The sequence below is a fragment of the Brassica rapa genome, chromosome A09 (assembly GCF_000309985.2).
Source record: "Brassica rapa cultivar Chiifu-401-42 chromosome A09, CAAS_Brap_v3.01, whole genome shotgun sequence".
Lineage (NCBI taxonomy): Eukaryota > Viridiplantae > Streptophyta > Magnoliopsida > Brassicales > Brassicaceae > Brassica > Brassica rapa.
Window position 1 is genome coordinate 37136219 of NC_024803.2, and position 25115 is coordinate 37161333.

At 34.1% G+C, this 25115-nt stretch overlaps 5 protein-coding genes across 6 annotated transcripts; 4 read left to right on the top strand and 1 right to left on the bottom strand.

Annotated features, from left to right (window-relative positions):
• Positions 1-18: 18 nt before the first annotated feature.
• Positions 19-5672, bottom strand: LOC103842344 (F-box/LRR-repeat protein At1g06630-like). Of its 2 annotated transcripts, XR_004451433.1 has the most exons (5): positions 2543-5672; positions 1385-2364; positions 1162-1311; positions 822-1068; positions 19-627 (listed from the first exon to the last, which is right to left on the bottom strand). XR_004451433.1 is itself a non-coding variant. In XM_033280103.1 (4 exons), the coding sequence occupies exons 1-4, from the start codon at positions 2553-2555 to the stop codon at positions 895-897; spliced, it is 1317 nt and encodes a 438-aa protein (XP_033135994.1). In that variant the 5' UTR covers positions 2556-5672; the 3' UTR covers positions 653-894. The 2 variants fall into 2 exon arrangements, 1 of the variants encoding a protein (XP_033135994.1); XM_033280103.1 differs by lacking the exon at positions 19-627 and having other exon boundaries at positions 653-1068.
• A 242-nt stretch (positions 5673-5914) lies between these two features.
• On the top strand, positions 5915-7242 carry LOC103841859 (E3 ubiquitin-protein ligase RDUF2). The gene has a single exon (XM_009118435.3). It carries the CDS (start codon positions 6137-6139, stop codon positions 7001-7003), a length of 867 nt encoding a protein of 288 aa, XP_009116683.2. The 5' UTR covers positions 5915-6136; the 3' UTR covers positions 7004-7242.
• Positions 7243-7520: 278 nt separating this feature from the next.
• On the top strand, positions 7521-11947 carry LOC103841860 (VQ motif-containing protein 18). The gene has a single exon (XM_033280163.1). It carries the CDS (start codon positions 9125-9127, stop codon positions 9587-9589), a length of 465 nt encoding a protein of 154 aa, XP_033136054.1. The 5' UTR covers positions 7521-9124; the 3' UTR covers positions 9590-11947.
• On the top strand, positions 11789-15091 carry LOC103841862. Its single transcript, XM_009118438.2, has 3 exons — positions 11789-12449; positions 12531-12996; positions 13965-15091. The coding sequence occupies exons 1-3, from the start codon at positions 12046-12048 to the stop codon at positions 14859-14861; spliced, it is 1767 nt and encodes a 588-aa protein (XP_009116686.1). The 5' UTR covers positions 11789-12045; the 3' UTR covers positions 14862-15091.
• A 6006-nt stretch (positions 15092-21097) lies between these two features.
• On the top strand, positions 21098-24231 carry LOC103841863 (beta-glucosidase 27). The gene is made up of 12 exons (XM_009118439.1): positions 21098-21248; positions 21337-21401; positions 21498-21658; positions 21770-21901; positions 22011-22088; positions 22165-22252; positions 22345-22600; positions 22706-22821; positions 22942-23159; positions 23312-23449; positions 23550-23658; positions 23742-24231. Exons 2-12 carry the CDS (start codon positions 21394-21396, stop codon positions 24055-24057), a joined length of 1620 nt encoding a protein of 539 aa, XP_009116687.1. The 5' UTR covers positions 21098-21248; positions 21337-21393; the 3' UTR covers positions 24058-24231.
• The last annotated feature ends 884 nt before the right edge of the window (positions 24232-25115 follow it).

Genomic DNA, 25115 nt, shown 5'->3' on the forward strand with positions numbered 1-25115 from the left:
GTCTGGGGCTTACTTGCTTCATTTAAAAAAAAAAACACTTGCTTTTTAATTTGCCTTTCTTTGTGTTTCCATTTCGATCAGAAAATGAATCGTCTCAAGTGACTTTTGTCTATTAATTACTATGAATGCTGGAATTGGTGACTTTTGACTATTATTATGAATGCTTAATTTGCTAAAAAAAAACTGAAAATTAAATCTTAGCTATGTTTTGACAAAAAAAAAGACTAGACTTTCAATTTGTGTCAGACGACAACCACAGTTGTCTCTCAAATGCAACGTGTTCTTTTTTGTTCTGTTGTCAGTTTTGGGTTTTTTTTTGGGTCTTGTTTGCCAATTTTTTTTCCCATCACTCTCTCAAATCAGCTGTCCCTCTCCACTTTTGGAAAGCATGTGTTATCATGTTCTTATTGCAGCAAACACAGGAAAGAGAAATTGTTTACTCCTATTCGTTTCCCTTAAAAAACTGAGAACCGCAGAGCCCTGTGAAGGTTATATCGTATGTGTTTAGGTTGCATATACCTACGATTAACAAATTTAAGGGCTTCAGAAGAGCAAATGGTATCTCTTCGTCATTGAAGAGCAGCTCAAGGCCAATGAGGAAGCTAGGTTTTGTGGGATTACGGGGTTCTCCAAAAACAAAAGTCCGAACAAATAAAAACTCCAAAAGTAATGCGACATGAACAAATAAAAACTCCAAAAGTAATGCGATATCAAGTGAAACTTCTAAAACCCGAGAATATCGGAAGAAAAGAGGCTCATGCAAGAGTAATGCGACATGAAGCAATTTATAAGTATAAAAGAAGCTACTTGAAATATGCGACTTCTACCACTGGGACGCTGCATGCAACAACTCCAACAAGGGTAACTAGATCCCTACGGGTTTAAGTAATAGTGTCACCACCACATATATTCCTCGAACTCCACTCGCATTTTTTCTATGCACTCAATACCCCCAAACAAACTCTTCAAGTGTTCGAACTCTTTAGCAGTTCCTTTATAACCAAGAACATCCAACACCTTCACTTGCAACAGACCAATGGTAACATCGCATGTGTCACCATCATTACCCTGGTGTAGCATCAAGAAGATGCATTGCAACGATATTTAAGTACGTTTCTTTACACATATATAGAAATTTTTGCTAACAGTCCCGAAATTTACCTTTATGATTAGTGTCTCAACCTTTGGAGACTGTTTAAGTAGATACGGCAGCAGTTTCCAACCTTTTTTGTTGCCAGTTGCAAAAGATAACTTAACCAGATTCTTGAACACCGGTAAAACTAGTCCACGTTTAACACATCGAGAAATCACCTGAAACACACACACAACCACATTTATCAAGAATTGTCCAAAGCTCCTATTTAAAGAAAATTGGAAGACTTACATCAACAGAACCGCCACAAAGATGCAGAGTCTGGACGTTGCTTATCCCTATAATGAGACCGGTTATATCCGGCCTCTTGATCTTTTCAGAATAATAAAGGTTCAGCTTAGCTTCGAGTAAGGATTCAAAGTTAACGAGTGGGTACTTATACAAGGCATAGTCAGTGTAGTCGAGGGAGACAAGACTTGGGGCGTCAAATGACATATAATCATTTCGATATTTAGAATCATAGTAAACTTTTAGCTTCTTGATGCTCTGAGAAGATATGCTGTAAGTGTAAAGCTCATTTAAGTCATTCTCGTGGCGAACAGTTAACTCCTCAAGCATTGGACAACCAGGAAGAAGCACATCACACAGATCTTTATAGGCAAACACGATGGAATCGATGGAGAGACTCTTGAGCGCTGGAAGAGACACATCCGGAGGAAGCTTTCCAATATTAGTATTTGTTCCTAGAGACAGCTTGACCAGTGTCTTGCTCCTGAAGAGGTGACAAGGAAGAAGACATTTCCCGTGAACATCATCAACATCTAGCCAAGCCCAGTTTCTACCAGGCATCACACGAAGGTCAACTTCCAAAACACAACGCTCAACCACGTTGCATATCCAGCGGCGCATATAAACCGCATCGCTGTTGTTGGTAACTTGATATGTTAGAGAGAACTTATTGATAGAAGAACCGCGTTGCAAAGCGAGTGTTCTATCCACAAAGTTTCTGAAGCTCTCCCTGATCACAGGCCACTCCTCTTTGCCCACTTCCGGTTGCAGGAAATCAATATCGTCGAAATCAAGAGTATGCACTAATCTAACCTCCACTTTTTCGAGAGAAGAGAGGTTGAAGCAGCAAGTTTGGTCGGAAGTAAGGACAAGATCTCTCCCAGAACCTCTTGAGGGAGACAGCTGATTGCATCTCTCGAGCCAATGCATGCCTAGCTTGTTTGAATCCATACAGACGGAACCAATCTCTTCCTTAAAAGCGCCTGAAAGATAAAGTGAGCACAGAATGATTCAACTGATGGATTAACAACAAACCATAAGATCTAGTTTTCACATCTACAACAATGAAACTGATCATATGAAAAATAACGAGAAAACAGAAGCTAAAGGTTCAAGCTTTTCCCCTTAGAACATCTCCAATGTACAACGCTAAAGACGAACCTGCGGAGAACATCAAACAGACAATGATGGGATGGGATGGGATGGGAGTCTCCGATTCAGATTTAGGGATATCTATGTTGGGTGTGCGGAATAAAATCTGAATATTGCCATACTGGGTGTGCTTTCCTTAATTAATACTTATCCAAAATATTAAATCAAATTCACTTATTAAACCATAACATATTTTATATTTTCACTTATTAAATCAAAATATAATAGTTTATAAATATTAGAAAATAAAAATATTAATTATAATAATTTATTAATATTTTATTTTTAATTTTTAATAATTCTACTATTTATATTGTAATCAATATGAATGGTTTTAAATAACATTATGTTATTTTAATTAGATGTATAATTTTTGGATATATAATATCTAAACTATTTGGTTATTATTTGGATATATTAGATAACATTTACTTTCCGATTCAACTATAATATTTTGTTGTAAAGCTTAAAATTTTAATTAATTTTTTTATTTAGATGTAGTTTGATTCTTGTCTTAGATTTGTAAACATATTTTAGTAAGATTATGTAGATTTTAATATATGTTATTTTGAGAATCAAAGAGTTAAAGTAAACAAAAGTGTTGACGATTCAAAGTTACGTACAGAAATATAATAATCATAGTCCTTTTAAACCTTATGCATATATATATAAGTTATACAAAATAATTAATTTTAATAGTTGGTTAATATATTTATAATATTATTTGAAAATTTCATATTTATTTGTAATATATTGAGATGTTCTATAATTTATATGTATAATAATATTACTATAAATTAAATATCTAATTTTTAATTTAATGTTTGACTTTGTAGTAAAAATATTGGTCTAGTTACTCATTTTGTGGGTATATTGTCTTACATATATTCCGTCAAATTAAAGTATAACTATTTATATTCATTGTATTAGTTTGGTTGTTCATCGTAGATGTGTAAATATATTTTGATTTTTTTAGTAATTTATTATATGTTAATTTAGAAAAATAAAATTATAAAAATAAAGTGATGATAGGTACAAAATTACATAAAAAACATAACCGATAATGTTTTTTTAACGCTGGTTAATTATGCTATTAGAATATTACAGAAGATTCTAATTGCCTTATGAGGATTCGTGCATGATGGTACTCCTTACGCCATGTTGCAGATTTCTTGTAAGTCTTCTCTCCATTAATTCGCATAATTATGCTTTTACTGGAATTCGAAACCCAGATCTTCTGGTGTAAAAATATTAATGAAACTTTAGACAAACCACTCGACCAATGGAGCTTCCACAAATTTTAAAAGAGAAAATTATTTCTTTATTTTAATATCAAGATTATTTTTCTAAACTTTCCTTTTCTATGAAATCACATTATATATATAAAAATTTATTTGTCTTAAATTTTATTAATATTTTATTTATCAGTTATTTGAAAAATATAGAAGGGAACTTAAATAAAAAGAAATATTAAATAAAATTTTATTCATTAAAGATATCTTAATTTATGTTATTTAAATTATTGTGTAATAATTTGAGAAATAGATTGATTTTAAAATAAAATGGGTAATACTTCTAAAATATATATTATGTTGTTTAAGATTATCTTTTAAAGGGAAGATTATTTCTTTACTTTAAAATCAAGATTATTTTGTGAACTTTAGTTTCCTTATTATGAATTACACTATATATAAAAGATATTTTTGTTTTTAAAATTTATAAATTTTCTTTATTGTATTGGTTATTTGAAAAATAAAGAAAACGGAAACCTAAATTAGAAAAATAGAATAAATATTTAATAATGATAATTAGATATATGTGATTCATTAAAAGTATCATCGAAATCAACCACCGTAAGAATTAAAGTGAACGTGACACATACTAAACTCACTTCAGAAATAATATTATAAAAATATGAAATATTTATATATTTTTTTCAATTTTAAGAGTCTTACCAGTGAAACCACTCATATGTTTCCTTGTCTAACTTTCTTTGGGAAAAGAAAAAATATAATGTAGGTTAAAATCAGTAAAGAGAGAAATAACAACCTCAAATTAACAAAAAAAATATCCCTAACATCATCTCCTATATTTTATCGTCTTTGGAACTAAATGAACATAATGACCTTTCTTCACCATGTCTCTCATTACCTTGCCAGCCTCAGTAAGCTTCATGCCTTTCTCAAATAGCTCACCAATGTACTATACACTACGATATTCGGGTTACACCCTGAAGCTTCCATCTCCTTTACCAAAACAACACGCTCCTCTGAACTCTCCCGCCATGCACACAGCCCGCGAATCATCAAGGTGTATGTGAAGACATTGGGCAGCTGCCTTTTTCTTACCATCTATTTGAACATCTCCTTCGCCTTCTCTACCTCTCCGGCTACAACATACCCTGTGATCATCAAGGTGTAACAAACAACATCCACCATTTCATGGGAGTACTTGCAAGCTTCTAGATTCCCTGCTCGGCTCAGACCGTCTATCAAAGTAGTGAAGTGGATGACACTCGGCTCAATCCCAACATCCTTCATATGGTTCAATGTAGTAAGAGCAGCCAGCAGTTTTTGTTAGATTTTTTAAAATCATTATATGAGTTAGAACGGTAATGTGTTTAGTTTATCTTTGTCATTCAATACAATGATACATACCATACATTATATCTAGGATTTAGATTTAGACGGGTGAACAGTAAGACATTGATGATATAAATACAAACAATAAGCTATATGTCAAAACAACAAGCTTTCATAAGAGAAAAAGAGAAGAGTAGGCTTAGGCATATTTCCCGGATCCAAAGATCCGAACCGATAATTACCCGAAAATCGGGTTTCGGATCAGATTCGGATACAAGAAAATACCTGGTTGGATAAAGTTTAAAATTTGCTCGGATACCGGATCGAAAACGGATAATACCCGGGATCCGTATGGTATCCGAAAGATCCGAATTAAACCTTAATTAAGATAACCCTAATAATCTATTATGCGTGTTTTGATCTTGTAGATTAAACTTTGCTTTGATTATATTAAAATGGTTATGTTATGTTATTGTTTTCGGATATTTAGAATATCATTGATTCTTTTGGATTATATTCAATTCTACCGGATTAAATGGTTTGGTATCTACTAAGAACCGTACCGAATCCGTTAATTTTTTGGTTACTTTGGATGTAACCGGATCCGACAGGTATCGAACCATATCCGACCGGAATTTTAAATTATCTGATCGGTACCAATTTTTCTAGTTCCTAAATATCCAAAATCTGAGAAACCCGATCCGGATCCGAACTGGTTATCCAAACGCCCAGGCCTAGAGAAGAGTAATGTTTTCAGACAATAATATAGCAGCAGCAAGTATATGCAAAGACTTGAGAGAATAAATAATTGAGAATAGAGAGAGACCTCTCACCAAACCTTCCACATAAAGCCAAGTTAAATGGTGGGCCCAACGAAACAAACTTTAAGGGGCCTTCAGAGAGGCTTCTGACCAATCATATATCCATTATCACTTACTAGTATACAAACAACCACAACCACTAACTTTTTTTTTTTTTCCTCTCGTGTTCGCTCACAAGTCACAACCACCACCACTTCCCAATGTCGTCTTCTCCAACCACCACCACCACCACCGTCCACGGCGAGCCTGATCGGCGAACGTACTGGTGCCACGAATGCGATATGAGCCTATCTCTCCTCTCGCCAACATCCTCCGTTTCATCTCCTCTCGTATGTCCCCAATGCGACCTCGATTTCCTCGAACGTATGGACGACGAATCATCTCCCACTCTCTTTGACGTTACCATCGGCGACGGCGAACAAGATGATCATGACGATGACGACGATGACGATGAGGATTGGTGTTTCGTTGATCCAACTGTTAATTCCGATGATAACTTCCTCCTCGACAGCCCTTACCTCCACCGTCTCCTCCGCCATCTCGCCTCCGAGAACTCCGGATCTTCCTCCTCCTCCTCCTCTTCCGCTTCCTCGTTGTTGAAATCTTCCGATATCGATTCGATTCCGACGATCCAGATCTCGTCCTCTATCCTCTCCTCGGATCCCGATCCAGATTCCGTCTTGCTCTGCGCCGTCTGCAAAGAGGATTTCTCCGTCGGAGAATCCGCTAAGAGGTTACCGTGCAGTCACATCTACCATTCCGATTGCATCGTCCCTTGGCTATCGGATCACAACTCGTGCCCGCTCTGTCGATTCGAGCTCCCCGCTGCGGCGAAGAAAGCGGAAACCGTCGGTGGTGGTGGCTCGGACGCGAGGATCCGGTTGTCCGATCTGGCTTCGATCGTGGACGGAGACGAGGAGGAAGACGATTGGCTCGGAATCAGAAACGCGTTGAGACGGCTCGCTCGGCGTCATGAGCAGATGAGGTTGGGTGTGGGGGAGATGGAGCGGAGTCTTGCTCGGACGGTTTCGGGTTTGGAGAATGCGATGAGAAGGGAAAGGGATTGAAGAAGGATGATGGAAGCAACGTGACGGCGCGTGTGAACAGTTTCTAAATCAAATAAAGCGCGTGTGTTTTTCGTCGTCTTTTTTTGATAAGTCTCTTGTTTATTTTTACAGATTCGGCATTTTAATCGGTTCTTGATTGTGTGACATGAAACGAGACTTGTTGTTTTATGTTCGTGGGGTTTCTAGTCAATCAAAATGATGGTCTGCAATAATTTGATTAAATAAAACATTAAACGTAATGATTGTTCTACAATTTTCATTGGAATATTGATCAAAAAGCTCTTTCTATATATTTTGATTTTCAGTTTATTTTATTTTGCTTGCTTATTGGATGTTAGTAGCAAAATTCTCAATAGTTTACTTGGACTTCAGCTTCTTTATCCGTTCCTATATACCGAAAAAGTCGCTGATGTGAACCAAACAATTCTTGATGAAGTATATTTGTCGTTCAGAAACAAAAAGATCGTTGCACCAAAAAAGAAGAGAAAGATCAAACGGTACAAGATAAGATGGTAGGATCATAGGTTTTTATGAAGTTTTAGCTAGTCGTGTAAATGGATTAATTGTGCAGTGATCCAGCATGAATCGTGGTTATACTGCTCTATCAAATTAGGTTCTTGAATCCGGCCATAACCGGTGAGGTAGTTGGCAACACCACAATTGTGTACATGGTACCAACTCTTAGTGTAGAGACTATTTATTTGTTTTCTTGAGTATGAGGATTGAGGAGATCATGAAGTCTACAATCCCGCGTATAAACATTAAACAAAGACTGAAGAAATATGTTTTTATATAATACATCTAGTTACAATAAAATGTCAATCCCTAAAAAATTTGTATAACCAAACTGACACGCATAATGTCAAATAATGTTCTATTCTATGAATTAAATAAATTTGACCTTTAACAGGTTGATACAACATTCAAGTAGTGAATTAAAAAAAAAACTCGATAACGTTTTACTAGTTTGGCTAATGAAGTTGTGCGACCCCTCCGTATTATTACCAGCTGTTGTCTTTGTTTGAACTTCGAATAGTTAATGTAATGGAACAATATTAAAAAAATCTAAACAAAAATACTAGCACTTGCAGATCGTTGAAGCACATATCACGTGTGACGAGTGTCTGTCGTGTCTATTAAGTTAACATAGAATTAGCTTTTGGCCAGTTTTATGAAAGTCCACGCTATACATACATCACTATAAAATAAGATGTTTACCGTAGACAGTAAACAATTTCATATTCCCTTGAAAAATAAATAATGTTCTGTATATAGACGTTTACAAGTAGAAGCAACCCTAGTTTCAGAAGCCATGTAAGATTAATTATGCCGACAGTTAAGGGCATCTCCATCCCTACTCCATTTTTTTTTCTAAAATGGAGTAAAAGTGATTATGGAGTAAAGAATGCTCCAACCCAACCCCATATCTCACTCCATAATGAAGTTTACTCCATAAATGGAGTAATCTATTTTTTGTTTGTTTATCACTCCATTATAAAGTGGGAAATAAAGTAGGATTGGAGCAATTTTATTTTATTTTCACTTTTACTCCATTTTGAAAGAAAAAATGGTGTTTTACATTGGAGATGCTCTAACAAACTTGTAAAAAAACAAAGTCAAATTAGCATCCCAGGGTAAAGTCGATCAGCTAAGTCAACCCAACCTAATCATAAAATAAAACATCTCACGCCATCTATTTTATGTTTTTTTTTTTTGCTTATGAATTAATTTTCAAATACGATGGTTGGAAAATTAATAATCATTATATTTCGATAGCGTAAAAGAAACAGATTATTCTCTTGGAAAATTTACAGTTGATTTTAATCATGTTGTTGTTATGTGTCGTGTGTAATGGAGGGCAGGTCCATAGCTGTTTCGTACTGTACTTCTGAGTATTTTCATATTCAGTTTGTAATTAATAAATGTTTCTTATATTAATCTTTTTGACTAACCAACAATAATAATATTGTATTTAATTCTATATTCTATAGTCATATCCACGACATTTTGTGTATATATTCAGGCGCAGATAATCCAAAAATTTGCATATCTTATCTTTAAACAATACAAAGAAACCTCAAATCCAATCCAAACAAAAACCAAATATCTTCGTTTGTCTGAATGGAGAGAAGTTCAATGAAAGCTAAGCACGATCTTGATCATCTTCCTCACCAAAGCTTTTATGGAGATTACTCAAAAACTTTGGTTCCCAAGAACAAGAACTCCCAAATAATTACCAAGATCAAGCCTAAGATCCGTATCATACATATATTTGCGCCGGAGATCATCAACACCGACGTCAAGAACTTCCGTACACTTGTCCAAAGTCTGACCGGAAAAACGGAGATAACCAAAACAAGTCCTAAGAAAAAGACAAATATTCCTGCGCCACAGCCTCCACCTCAAGAATCCGGCCAAGAACATACGGCGGAGCTGGTGAACAGTATCATAGGGAGCCACGTGGTGAAAGAAGAATGGAGATCAGGTTCGAACACAAACACTTACTTTGATTTAGATGGTTTGATTGATCTTGACGAAGACGACAACATATTCTCAAGTCGATGGTTTGATCTTCAAGTGCAATAAACTAAAGTAATCACACTTTGCCCTAAATCTAGGGCTTCTACTAAACTTGCGATGGTTCCTATTGGTTCTGATGATTTAATCATACGTTCGACTTGGGATGTAACAAGACATGGTTAGAGACATTGACCATCATGGTGCTCGAGTTGAGACGACGATCATCATATCGGTAGCGGGTATACATTATTTGCATAGATATATACACATGTTTGGATTTTTTTGGGTGCTATTTGATACAACTTGGTAGGCTGAGACTTTGCCAAGAAAGAGTGTGTATTGAAGAGTTCAACTTGGTGGACTGATTTTGCCGTGAGAAGTAAGTTTGAGTTTATGTAAAAACTCAGCTTAAAATTGGTGTAACACGTTGTACTCACACATGCGTGTATTAACTCTTTTTGATGTATTTGTGATTGACTTTTGCGTTGCACAAGTTTATATATATGAAAAGGCGAGAATGATTGCTGATGATGGAATTGTTTTGTTTCATCGTGAAAGATAAATATATGATTATTGGAAGCAAGTAAAATAAAAGTAACAACATGATCTTTACCGGATAACTATAGTATTCTCAGTTCTGGATGTCTGATATATTTGTTCCAATCTCAATCAATAACATTATCAGTTTATTTTGGGATGACATAATGAGAACTGTCGTAAAAAGATATAAGATGACATGTAATGTTTTTGTAAATAATCATTAAAGCTACCTTCACTATTTTTAATAGTTGGGTTACATCATTCAATGGTTACATTCTTTATAAATTATAATGGCAAAGTTTACTAATGGAGAAATAAGAATTTCAAACCGTCCATTCGACCTAAGTAACGAATGCTATGCTGGCTTCAAAGTTTTGTTTCTTTCGTGAAAAAAATATACTTATTTTATTTGCTTGACATTTTTACTTTCTTCAATAAAACAAGTCATTGATACCATAAGTATATACTTTTTTAAAATTGTCAATTACCCATAAGTATATACTTATGATACCCTATAAGTATATATCAAACAGCTACTTTTAATACTGTCTTTTATTTTAGGCGTTAGAATAGTTGCAAGTGCTTCGAATCTTGCGAGTCACGGAACTGGATGAGATATAATCCCATAACGAACCAACCTGAACGGAATATAACCTCATTGGTTTGGCTCTTCATTTAGTTTATTGTTCCGGTTTAGTAGGAAGAATCCGAGTTTTGGATTGGTTATGTTGTAGTACCTGATGAACACTCATCAAGGCTGCAAATAATTTCATTATCTCTCGATTGATCGCTAAACTGAACGTGAATAATATTATATGAGTTGATAAATATTTTTGAATAATATACAGGTATACCTCAGATTAAAATGTGTATCAAATTTTTATGAAAAAATACTCAAAAATATCAACTCTATATTTTACTCTGATTTTTATGTCGACAAATATTTTTCCCATTTTTAGTCAAAATAAATAAATATATTTTCCCATTTGTTTCTCTTAAAATCGGCAAAGACTTTATTTTAAACCCTTTATCAACTTGAATGCATGTTGAACGTGAGCAAAATCCATCTCTAACAAATACATTGTTATTATTATTATCCACAACTTTGGCAATCAAGTCAACCCAAGTGGCTCATACGTCAAGCGACTCAAGCCCCCAATCCATGCATTGCGTTTATTGGTCTTGAGTGAAGGAGTAAACTACGGGTACAAGGTCGCACACTAAACATAATATGACTAGAGGAAGAGGAGTCGTTGAATCGTACTCTTTAACTTTTGTGCATCTGAGTGTGGATTATATCATACAGTGATGGGTTTAATTAAAAAAATTGAAATCATGTCATGAGACCCACCAAGCCCTGTCTGTAACTTTATGACACAATCGTTCGTGTGTCTCTACTAAATGCGTATATTTAACTTATGTACCTTATATGTATTTCTTATATCAAAACTATTCATATCTTATAAAAATCTTACTAGGTGGCCAAACCCGGTTCAATCCATAAACTGGATCCGGTTCGGTCCACTGAATGCCCAAGACATAGCTTGAAGCCCATCTCTATTTGAAGTTGATAAACCACATGCCCAAACCACACATTTTACCAACAAGGATGAAAACGAACATTCCATTTCCACTAAACCATGAGGGGTGTTCCAGTAAATATATCTACCTTCCTCCTCTCCTCCTTGAACCATCGACCGACCCGACCCGACCTGTTCCGTTATATATACACAGAATGGGTAAAGCAAAGGTGAAAATCTTGTACGTAGGTTTTATATCATTTCATACGAAGAGGAGAGAAATGGCTAATAGGAAGACCTAAAAAATAATAATTTTCATTTCGTATACAAAGGTTTCGAAATCTGAATTAAAAAAAAAAAAAGACAAAAGCAAATATTTTTATAAAAAGTTGAAAATTGAAAAAAACTATCCCTAAAAACTGCGAGCGTGTTGTTTTTGGTTTAGGCTAGTGAACAGAGAAGATGATGAAGGAAGAAGACACCGCAGTAACATCAAACGGCATGAACGACGAATATACTAATAATATTAACAGTTGCAGTGCTTCTGATAACAACCGTAACGGAGACGCTAACCAGATCAGTCAAGTATGGGGAACGTGGGAGGAGCTTCTGTTAACATGCGCCGTTAAACGCCACGGTTCCAAAGATTGGGACTCCGTCGCTAAGGAGGTTGCGTCACGGAGCTCTCTCAACGCCTCCGCTCATGATTGCAGGCTCAAGTACGAAGATCTCAAGCGTCGGTTCGACGACGACGACGACGGACGAGGAAATACCGATGATAGAGACGGCGGAATCGTCGAGCGGTTACGGAGTCTCCGTGTGGCGGAGCTCCGGCGTGAGGTTCAGCGACGCGACGAGTCGATATTGTACGTCTCCGCCGATGGATCTGAGTTTTGATTTTTTATTTTAAATTAATTTTGATTTTTTTTGTTTTGGTTTTTGATTAGGTCGCTTCAGTTAAAAGTTAAGAAACTAGAGGAGGAGAACGATGGTGACGATAAACCAGATCTGGAAGCGGTTAGATCGCTCAACAACGAAACGGAGCCGGTTAGGCTAAACCGGGAAACGACGGAGTCTGACCACCGGTCGATGAACGAGTCTAACTCGACGGCCTCCGTCGATAAAATCGCCGATCATGAGCGATTAGACAATTCGAGAAATCCAGATCCCGCTCATAAGGCGGCAGAGGAGGAGGGAGGGGGAACGGTTAGTAGAAGATCGGGAATGAGTCATTCCGGCGAGTTAGGCGAGTCCGGAACGAGGAGAGGACAGAAACACAGCGGCGAGGATAGCAGTATAAGCGGCGGTAATATTAAACCGGCGGGGAATAAATCGCAGCCGTTGGTTGAAATCATTAAGCTGATTCGTTCTCATCCACGAGGATCCGTGTTCGAATCCCGTCTTCGGAGCCAGGTAAGCAATTGCCTTGTTTTCCTCGATTTTCTTTTTTTTTACGTACATATCTTACCTTATTTTCCCACGTTACGTTATCAAATTTTCTTCATGCTTTAAAAGCGTAAAAAAACAGTTTATCCTTTTAAGACTTACAGCATATTCTATAAACAAATTGAATTCTATTAATAGAATATTGTTTTCTTAAAATGAATATGATTTCATTCCAAAATAAAAATGTCTCTATGTTATATTAGTTGGCTATATTCAAGCAATCAGGCCTAGATATAGTCAACCTATACTCTGTTTTTCTAAACTCCAACCTTAAAAATATGTTTCTTTACAAAGCCTAAATAGCAATCTCTTGCCAAATAAAGAGAGTTATAAAGAATGATTTGTTAACATGGCCTTAAATTTAAAATCTTGTTTATATAGTTTATGTTATAAACTTATAATGGTTGATTTCTTGTATCCTTTTTCTTATTCTTCCCCCTTAAGAAATTTCAAGGACAGCCAATAAAATTATCCACACATTGTCCGATTTGGTTGGGACCACTCAGATAAATTTAATCAATAGAATACATTATACAAATGAATCTCTTTTTTTTCTCCATCAGTTTCAGTTTTTCGAAAAACCCTTCATTGTTTATTATCATTATTATTATTATTAAATGTATATAATTTTTCATATGGTAGCAATTATATCATATGAAATTATGAATGTTACCGTGTGTTATATGGAAATGATATTGTCATATTGAGGAAGAGACTTTTTTTCTTTCTTCTTTCACTCCTATACCATTTGGTCACATAGCCTTTGACACATGGCAATTTCCCGTTGAAGCACGGCTTTAACGTGTCTTTGAGGATATGGTCAACTTATTAACTTTGTTGGGCTTTAGTTGGGCAATTAGACTAAAAGCATTTAACACATTATATATGTTGACAGAAGCCCATTACTTAAAGATTTTCTTTTTTTCATCTCGCAGGAGACGAAGAATTACAAGGGATTGATAAGGCAGCATTTGGACATTAAAACAATAGAGAAGAAGTTAGAGAAAGGATCTTATGGTTCTTCAAGTCTCTCTTTTTACAGAGACCTCAAGCTTCTCTTCACAAACGCTATTGTTTTCTTTCCTACATCTTCCTCAGAGTACATGGCTGCACAAGAGTTAAGAACCCTCGTCTCTACCGAAATGAAGAAAAGAAACGGAACATCGAATCATAGTGTCATCAAAACAGATGCGCTATCGTTGGTTTCTAGACAGAGACCGTCTGCTTCTCCTCTCGTAGCGTGTAAGAAGAAGAGCTCTGCTTTGAAAAAGACATTTCCTTCTTCAAGGCTAAAACAAAAGGATGAGAAGAAGACTCAGGAAGTTTCAGAGGAGAAGACTTTGACTACTGCTGCAAGAAGCTCGAGGAGAACGAGCAATGGTATAGAAGTTGTTGCCAAGAATACCAAAATGGGACGAGCCAAAAATAATAAGAAACAAAAAACAGATTCATCGAGTGATGATGATGATGATGGTGACAAAGAAGAGACTCCAAAGACAGAGAAGAAGAGAGCAGTGGCAGAATCAGAGAAGAAGAAGAGTGTAGCTGAATTCTTGAAAAGAATAAAAACGAACTCTCCACAGAAAGTAAAAGACACAACGAGTAAAGATCAGAAGAAGAGTGCTGGAAACGTAAAGAAAGAGAACAGTAAAGCGAAACCGAGGGAGCTAAGGAGTAACAGTACGGGTAAAAAAAAGGTTGATGTAGAGAATAACAGTAACAAGAGTTCATCTAAACGAAAGCAATCAAAGAAAGAAGCAGAGAAAGTTACTGATGCAGGTAGGGACTCAGGGAAAGACAATCAACAGCCAAAGAAAAGAAGTAGAAGATGAAATTGATGATTTATTGTGGTTAGGTATTGTACATTTGATATGCCATAATATTCATCAATCCTCATAACATCAGTGTTTATGAGGATTCATAGATCATGTCAGAATTCTTATAATTTGCAAGTTTAGTTTTTCTTTGACCAATGTTTTCCTTCAGGTAGTATGTATATGGTTGTAGACATTATGCTATCATTTTTCTTTATTAGTTTGATAAATACCATACTTTCGGAACATTTTTTTTTTTTGTCAACTGAAGTTTCATTGATATGGCCCATTGGGCATTATACATTTGGTATCAGATAATTTTACAGCTGAAGAAAGCTTAATTAAACATTAAAGCCCAAATAGAGAGCTTCCGGAAGTTTTGCCACGCGTTGACGAGTGATCAATCCGAAGCCACGTCTCTGGGACACGTGTTTCATGTGAGTGGAGCGGCAATCTCGACTGAACCGCCAAACATCGCCACCGCTAGCTTCTCGAAAACGCCTCTCCATCTCTATCTCTCCGCCGCTTGATTCCGCCAAAAGATAGTAAAGTTGCTTCATTTAGGGGGATTCCGATACCAAATATAGAACACCTTCCACTTTAACCGCAGATATATGAGCAAAGAAAACCATAATCACTGTAATTAAACCAGAGGAAGCTTGAATCTCGATGAAACAAGACCCTTTGCCGGACCGTTTGGAAACGCCAGCGCTTCTGAATCTCTTCATACACGATTCGAGGCCACCTTTTAAACTCATCTTTCTTGCTTCAGAGATGCTTCGTAACATGCCATAGACGGCTGCAATAAAACGAAGACTGATGCTCCTAGTAAGAGATCTGAGTGAGCGGTAAAAACGGTTCTTGACTCAGTATCTAAACGGAATAAAACTGAGTGCAGAGTGGAAAGCCAGACACAGACTTGATTTTTATTAATCGATCCGAATAAACAGAGATAAGAAAGAAACATGAAGCAAAGCTATGTCTCGAATCGAGAAAACACAACAAAAATCGCCATGCGAAAAGTTAATCCGACAAGCGGAAGAAGTAACTCGCCAAGCGAAAAACATTTACAAACAAAAAAAACAAGAGGTTGGTGATCGGCGGCGACGCCACCGGCCACCGGAAAGCTAATTCTTTTGTTGAAAACGCTAGAGAGAGGTTAGAGGAAAATCGAAGAAGAGAGACGGTGCAATTACAATAAGGCTCTTATTTATTTTGGGTCTGTTCACATCTTTTATCAGAGAAAAATTATAATTAAATGCAGAACAAGTAGGAGAGACACTTTTTTTTTTGCTAAATTATATTCTGTTTAAAGGATAGAGAGAACTTAAAGGGCTCAAAACTAGTCCAACCATTTCACTAGAATATATTATAACTTTCAGTTTTTTTTTTGTTTTATAAGAATGTCGCTTTGGTTTTCTAATGTAAAGTTTCCAAAGAAATCAAGTTTTATTAATTAGAGAAAACAATTGATTTAGTGTATTACTAAGTAAGATTTTTATTGGTGTCTAGTCTGTATGAAAACTATACAATGACACTTTTAAGTTTCGTAAATCAATTAAATACAATATAATAGTCATATTTATCAAATTTGCAAAAAGATCGAGAAAACCCCTTACCGCAACAACAAAAGTATTATTCAAAAAAAAAAAAACGAAGAAAATTCCAAATGCCAAGTTGGATTCCACTACTAACAATGCGTCTAAAAAGGTTGCATGCCAAATGTTTATGCATATACAAACCCCAAATTATTATTATTGTTATTACTAGGTAAAGTTCAAAACATTGTGGTAGGAACTTCACGAAATATCCCAATTTTTTGGACATGCTTACGAAATATCCCAATTTATATGCGGTTTCTACAAAATAAGAGAGTTTGAGATGGTTGGCAGTGTTGAAAGTTGTTCCACGGACCTGGCACCACTTTCCTTGACTGTTTCGAGTTTACTATTCAACTTAATAATAAATGCTTCATCTAATATATGTCGGCTTCATACATCCAGCTTGTGCAATCTACAACAATGCATGCAATCTATAATGCACAAATACTTGTACAGAGAACATCTAATGTGATCACCAAGATGACGTTGCCACTTGTACTGGGAATTAATTGAAAAGCATTAAAACATGTGAGCTAAACTAGTATATCATCAGTAGAATAATTTTTAGAGTATTAAAAAAATGATTCATCTAAACTACTACAAAATTAAAAGTTATGGAATACCTAGTTTAGATGAATCATTTTTTTACTCATTTTATGGAATACTAATATACTTATCCTTAAACTAAGTACAAAATTAATTAGTAATCTACCAAAAACATTTTTTTAAAATAAAAGTTATGGAATACCTAGTATGATCAAAGTATATATATGACAATTAATGATTTTGAATAATAAAGTTTTGAAAATAATTTGTGTATCCTTTCTTATTTTATTTAATTTTATATTATTAAAAAATTTAACAATCACATTAATCATATAACAAAATTTTGGATTTTCGTATATATTCTATTTTGAATTTTTCAAAACTGCTATAAACTAAACTGTTAAAAGTCTTATATTGAAAATTTTGTAATCAAAAAGTTAAAAGATTTTTTTTTGACAACGATTAAAAGTTTTTGCTATAAAAAATTACAAATTATCATAAAACCATATAAGTACGAAATTTCATTTAATAGATAGTCACATTAAAAAAAAATTCTTAATATCTTGCAAAATAAACTATATACCATATAAAATACATAATATTTTAACTTTGAAATTTTAGAAATATATATATCATACATGAAAATGTATGTTACAGTTTTAATTTGATCAAATCATTAAAATATATTTTAATTAATATCTTTTGTTCTTATTTATTTTTTTAAACATATTTATTTGAAAAATATCTTATACTCCATGCTCTAGTTTATAAATATAACCAAATCAATGTTCACGTACGTGTCAATTTTTCATAACTCGTTAATTATATCAAATAAAGATCGATAAACCTAATGAACTGGCATTTTGACAATTGGTATATTGGTTTTTTGAAGTAAATCATTTCAAAAATATTTTTCAAAATGTCTGCTATATATGAAAATATGTTTACCATTCGAAATTCTAGTCGTCATAAATTTCTTCGTATAGTAGGTCAATTGTGGAATAAGATCCATGCTCCTCTTTTCTGCATGCTTACGCAATGTGGACAACAATCACACGAGTTATTTGTTTCTTTTCTATAATATAATATATGTACTGTATACAATAGTATACGCTTTTTTTTAGTGAAATTTTAAATAGTATACGTTTTAATACGACCGTTAATTCTACCTACCATGCATGCTTAAGCAATGAGCTAATGAGAACAACAAATGAGTTGTTGTGTTTTCTAAATTATGATATATTTACGTATATAGAACCATATTAAATTTTTCATCTAACTGTTCTAAAATGTTATAATTTTGTTTGTTCAGAAAAATTGCAGGTCCCTTATTTGTCCGGCAAAAATCACATGGCCGTATCCCTTATGAAAATAAAAGTTTAGATGGCCTTCACGTTAATTGGTTGATTAAGTCTAGTATAGATTGTGTAATCATCATCTACGTTCGTGCGTACGAACGTCCTACCCTGAGTCCCTGACGATCACATGTTGATATAGACTATATGTTCAGAATTATTGGTAAACTAGACTATTTTTCAACGTTCTATAATCTAGTCTCAAGTTATTTTTGGAGGTAAGTTACTAGTAGTCATAAGAGTTAGTCATAGTTTGTAATTTTGTATTAGAAAAAAGGGAACGGAGAAATTTGAAACGGAAGAGTGCATACTTTTAAGCAAAAAAAAAAAGGGTGCATACTTTTCCAGCCTCGTTAACGATATGAAATTATGACACGTGATGAAAAGTCCCTACTGGTTATAATTTATTCGAGGGATGGTATAAGATTCATCCCAATTAATTACCAAGTCATTATATTGACTTAAAAAGTGCAGAGTTTTTTAAAACCATACAAAGTCAAAGTCTTTGCTCAACTTTTTGACAAAAACTATCTATAGACTCAGGTTAATTTTCTTAACGCAAGTCTTGTAAAAAAAGCCAGTTTCCATTTCCTTGTTATTTAAAGCAATTGGATCTTGTGGCATACACACGTTCACATGCGCGATACACTGTTACATCTACTCGTTGATTCTCTATATATAAATATAATGGCAACTCGCGTTTGTATTTAACCGAAAAAGAGAGATCACGTTTTAACACTATTTACTATTGATCCCAAATGAATACAACAGAGTATACGGGTAGACGCTGGATTGTTCGAGATTGCCATGCAAATGTTACAATGTGGGGTTCAGCGGTGCTTGGAGAAGCAAGATCACGTTTGGAAGCAGAAGCTAAAGCCTAATAATCAGCAATGCGAAATGTATGGATAGCGGGTTTTACTAATGTTTTATTTGAAGGGGATTTCAGAGGGTTTACTCCAAGCCATCAATGGCAATAGATCAGATATTTCAATCCATAACCTAATACAATGTGAAAGACTTCCGTCGTCGCAATTTCCGTTTGTTAAACGCCAAGCCAATCAAGCTGCTCACCTGTTGGCTCGGACAGGACCTCAAAATAATATTTTCCAAAATTGTAAATTTCACCCTCTTGTTTGGTTAATCAATACTTTGTATTCAGACATTTTATTATCGCTCTAATAAAATTAAATTCGCTGTAAATAAAAAAAAGAATACAACAGAGTATACGTACTGACATATGTTACAAAAATGTGAATTGGCATAACAAGGGTGGAAAGTAGCAAAGTAGACAAATTTATACTCCCTCTGTTATGAAAATATAAATGTTTTAGAAAAATATTTATCTCATTGACCAAAATATATATATTTAAAATATACCTTTTAATAAAAAAATATGTGTAATAATGGTAAATTACAAAAAAAAAAGTGTTTATTGAATTTATACTGGCTAAAGTCACGAGAAATAGTTATTAACAAATAATAATGTATTTACATTCAAAATTTAATATGTTTTTTTAATAATGGGAAAACTTTAAAATTTAATTTTTTTTTTTTGAAAAGGAGGGAGAGTATGTAGTATATTATTTGTCACTATTATGTTATTTGCCTAACTTAATTCCAAATGTATTTCACGAGGATTACTTTGTGTCTGGTTCTCATTAATGAAAGTATCTCAGATGTTTAGAAAGAAACGGGAAAACCAAATAAAAGATTAAATGTTAATGAGATTCTTATTTTATTTGGTATTGAAAAACAACAATTTTGTTATGAAAGAATTGTACGTTTGTAACTTTGTATGTTATAACTTGCTATAAAAGTGATAATGAAACGAACAACTATTGTTGTGAAGGAAATTGTCATTTCAATTATCACGAAACGGATCACAACAAATAGAATTATTAGCTGTAACTTTATTACTTCAGATTATGACACACCACAATACAGAATGAGCATTTCTTGATATTCGTAAATAAATTGATTGTAAATCAGAAAAATCTTTATATGAGCAGTTTAAACTGCTCATATAAAGATTTTTCTGACCCACATTTTATTTGGTTAAAATTCAAAATATTAGAAAACCCAACTAGACCATACTTAAAAATACTTTTCAATGATCGATATATTTTATTATAAAATCACAATGACAACCACATATCAATTAATTAGCTGTCCATTTTAAATCTGATTTAGTTTGGTAATTATTTTTGAAAATGAAAAGGATGAAACTCAAACCGAGAAGGAAAATAATGAATTTTGAATGAATCATTCATCAATTTTTAATACTTTAATATTAAAAATCAAAAGAATCAAAACGTATGTATTAGATTGTATATATGGAATGGCAACTGCATCTCTAATATTTAATAAAAATTTGTCAATTTTCTTTTAGATATGTCAAAATTTGGAAATTAAAACTAAGGAAATGCCAGTCTAGCAAAGGAATCTCCCCGGCACTGGATTAATTAATGTCTGTTCATATTTTAGTAGAAGTCAATATAGGAGTAATCTAGTTGGTTCAATATGGCACGGCGCAAGACCGCAAGCGAATAGCGACCATTATTATTCTATTTCATTTTTTCTTCTTATAATTGTTGGAGCAGATTATTTGACCCAAAGAAATTAATGGTAAGTCGGTCAGCATGCAGAGTGGCAACTAGTTTGACTAAACTATGAATTTTCTACGTTCCTGCGCATACATTTGCAAATCTCTTTGCCTATATATACCTCAACATATCTCATCACTTCTCTCACAACTCAACAATCTCTACATTCTTTTAGAAAAAAAAAGATTCATTCATTTATTTATTTTGCAAGAACAAAAGAAATAATTTAATTCTTTCATATTAGACAAATAACCCAGCTCCATTCGATTTAAAAGAACTCAAAGGATCTTCCAATCTGTATACTACTCTCCTATTATATATCAAAGTTATGTAAACGATTTTTTCATATCTTTTAACTCATAACTTTATGTATATTCCTGTGCAGATTTAAAAGGTTTCTGCCCAAAAGACGACTAAACAGCTTATAAATCTTTTATAAACAATGACGCAGTAAGTGATCAAACTTCAACACAGCCAATGAGGCTCTGCAAATAAGTTTATCTTTGGAAAAAACATTTTCTAATTATTCTTACATAATTTTTATAGAAAGAGGAACACTTTCTCGAAGAAAAACTCGTTCGGCCGTTCTGACTTTCCGGAGGGTTTCCTCTTTGGGACAGCCTCATCCGCTTACCAATATGAAGGAGCCATAAACGAAGCTCCTCGTGGAGAGAGTGTTTGGGACACATTTGTCCGCAAATATCCAGGTTTGTATACAAAACCAAAATATATTTTATTTTTTCTTATATAAGTTTATATATCTTGATAGTACTTTATTATGATATCGTGAAACTAACATAAAAATGAAACTTGTGCAGAAAGAAATTGCTATTCTAACGCTGACCAAGCAGTCGAGTTCTATAGCCATTACAAGGAAGACATCCAGAGAATGAAGGATATTAACATGGATGCTTTCAGATTCTCTATCTCTTGGCCTCGTATTTTGCCTCGTAAGTTCTTAACTCATATATATATATAAACATATTTCTTACTGAACATATTAACGAGTGAGTTTTCAAACAATTCAATAGAGATCTAATCCTTGTTTTTTTAAAATAGTTGGAAAGAAAAGCAAGGGAGTGAACCAAGAAGGAATCAATTTCTATAACGATCTCATCGATGAACTCCTAGCTAACGGTATTTAACTATTCTCTCATAAATTTAATATTCTCGTTTGAAATATTATAACGTGATTATACATATGTATGAACAGGAATCACACCTCTCGCTACATTATTTCATTGGGATACTCCTCAAGCTCTTGAAGATGAATACAATGGATTCCTAAGCGAACAAGCTGTGTAAGTGATTAAAAATGAATGTACATTACTTTCAAACTATATTTTTCAAATCAATGTTTCTAATATGCATAATAAAAACAACCATCTTGCAGTGATGATTTCAAAGATTTCGCGGCCTTATGCTTCGAAGAATTTGGCGACCGTGTGAAATTGTGGGTTACACTAAACGAGCCATGGGTCTACAGCATTGGTGGCTATGATACAGGAAGAAAAGCACCTGGACGTGCCTCCAAGTACATGAATGAAGCAGCGGTGGCTGGACAATCTGGCCTCGAGGTTTATACTGTTAGTCACAATCTACTTCTGGCTCACGCAGAAGCCGTTGAAGTCTTCAGAAACAACCCCAAAGTAAGGATCCAATACATTTGATTTCGTTCATAAAGCACTTTTAAGTCTTTGAATTTGATAAAACATATTTACTGAAAATATATATTGCTTTTGTTTGAACCCCAGTGTAAAGATGGCAAGATTGGTATTGCGCATTGTCCCGTGTGGTTTGAGCCTTATGACTCGAACTGCCCTGATGACAAAGAAGCATGTGAACGAGCCATGGAATTCATGTTCGGATGGTTAGTGTTTTTTTTCTTCAAATAACACACACACACGCGTTCTTGACATGAGAATATATACACCATACGTTCTTTGTTAATTTTCTAATAATATTTTTGGGATTTTGCTTTAATAAACAGGCATATGGATCCAACTGTGTACGGAGATTACCCTGAAGTGATGAAAAAATCCATCGGGAAAAGATTACCCTCATTTACCGCAGCTCAATCTAAGAAGCTAAGGGGATCTTTTGACTTCGTTGGAGTGAATTATTACAGTGCTTTCTACGTTAAAAGTATTCCTGAAGTGGACCATAATACTCCAAACTGGAGATCAGATGCACGCATCGAATGGAGAAGTAAGTATACGTTTTTTTACAAGACTTACTCATATTATTTGATCAAAAAAAAAAATTATATAGGGCTTTATTCATTTCCTGGCTCACAAGAAACTTAGGGTTTACTAGTTTCTTAAGGCTTTGTCTCACAAGTTTTATTTCTATTGGAACAGAACAAAACAAAGCAGGACAGACGTTGGGAGTAAGAGGTGGTTCAGAATGGGACTTTCTATACCCACAAGGGCTTCGAAAGTTTCTAAATTATGCGAAAAATAAATACGAAAGCCCTAAGTTCATGATCACTGAAAACGGTAATAACTTTATACTAAGCTCTACCAAGATTGTTTTACTCATTTATTTCGTGAAATATGGTTTACTAACTCTCTCTCCTTCCTTGTTAAAAATGTTCAGGACACTGTGATATGGATTATGAGAAAAAACCAAAGCTATCGAACTTGATGGATCTCCAAAGGACAGAGTACCACAAGAAACATCTCCAAAGCATACAACAAGCCATCCAGTAAGTGTTCATTTGACATTCAAGAAACTGTATTGTAACCCTATACTTAGCTTCTTACTGATGATAAATGTTTTGTTGTTTAGGGAGGATGGAGTTGAAGTTGAAGGATACTTTGCATGGTCCTTACTAGACAACTGTGAATGGAACGCCGGTTATGGAGTCCGATATGGCCTCTTCTACGTCGATTACAACAACGGGCTAAAACGTTTTCCGAAAATGTCTGCGATGTGGTTCAAAGAATTCTTGAAGAGAGAAGAAGAGATTGAAGAATCTGAGAAAGAAGAGTACTTGTTGAAGCCTGCAATGAAGAAGAAGAGATTCTTGCTAGCAACTGGTTCGGCCTCATGTTTCATTCCTAAGATGTCTGAATCATCTAAGGCTCTAGAACTATTTTTCTAGATTTATTTTAAATTTGTTGTGTCAAAAGCTTTGAAGCAAAGTAAGGTAGATTTTCAACAAAGAGGGCTAAGAGTTATTTGCGGCTATAAAGTTCGTTACTTTTGAAGTCTTCTTGGGTTACTATCATTTTGTGATTCAAATCAATTTTTTAAATAATATAAAGGTTTAACCAAATAGTGCTTACCATGGCAAACGACGAAACATATATACGTATCTTTTTCTTTTCCGGCGAAAAATGTGCATCTTCGCTTAGCAAAAGAAAGAAAGTATATCTTCGCTTATAGATGTCGACAAAAGAAAAGAACACTTCTGTAGATAAGCAATTTCCTTAGAAAAGATGGGCTAAAGTTGAAAAGCAAAGATGGGCTAATTGATCTCTAATACTTTGTCAAACCAATTTTAAACTAGGCTTTATAGTATGATCTAATTTGGGCCTATATCCTCAGTGGCCTATTTCAATGTGTTTGCTTAGGTGTGGACATTTCGGCTTAAATTGGGATCGGTTTGATTGGTTTAGTCAAAAAAAAAAATTCAAACCAAAGTCAATCAAAATTAATTTGGTTTAGTTTATGTTTGGTTTGAGTTTGGTTTGATTTGTAATCACTTTGGTTTGATTTGTAATCACTTTGGTTTTTGTTTGTATTTGTTCAGTTCAGTGGAGTTGGTTTTTAGTATTTTTCTATGTTACGAAAATATATTTTATAAAGTATTTTTCATATTTAAACGTAAAGTAACACAGTAAAAATATAGAAGACGTAATCTAGTAATTCTATATTCTTATTTTTGAACTTAATATAAATATGATATGTACTTTTTAAGCTTTTATGATAGGTATGAGATTCATATTTTTTTTTAATTGTTAGTTGTGATTTTGCTATTCATTTAGATATAAAATGTATAAACTAGATTTGATTATTTAGGTTAGATAGTTAAAAACTTAAATATCTTAAAATTTTAATATTATTAGTATATTTAGTTAATATAGTTAAATAAACACTTTTCGGTTTGATTTACGAATCATTTGGTTGATAAAACCTTTACACAAATAGATGAGACTC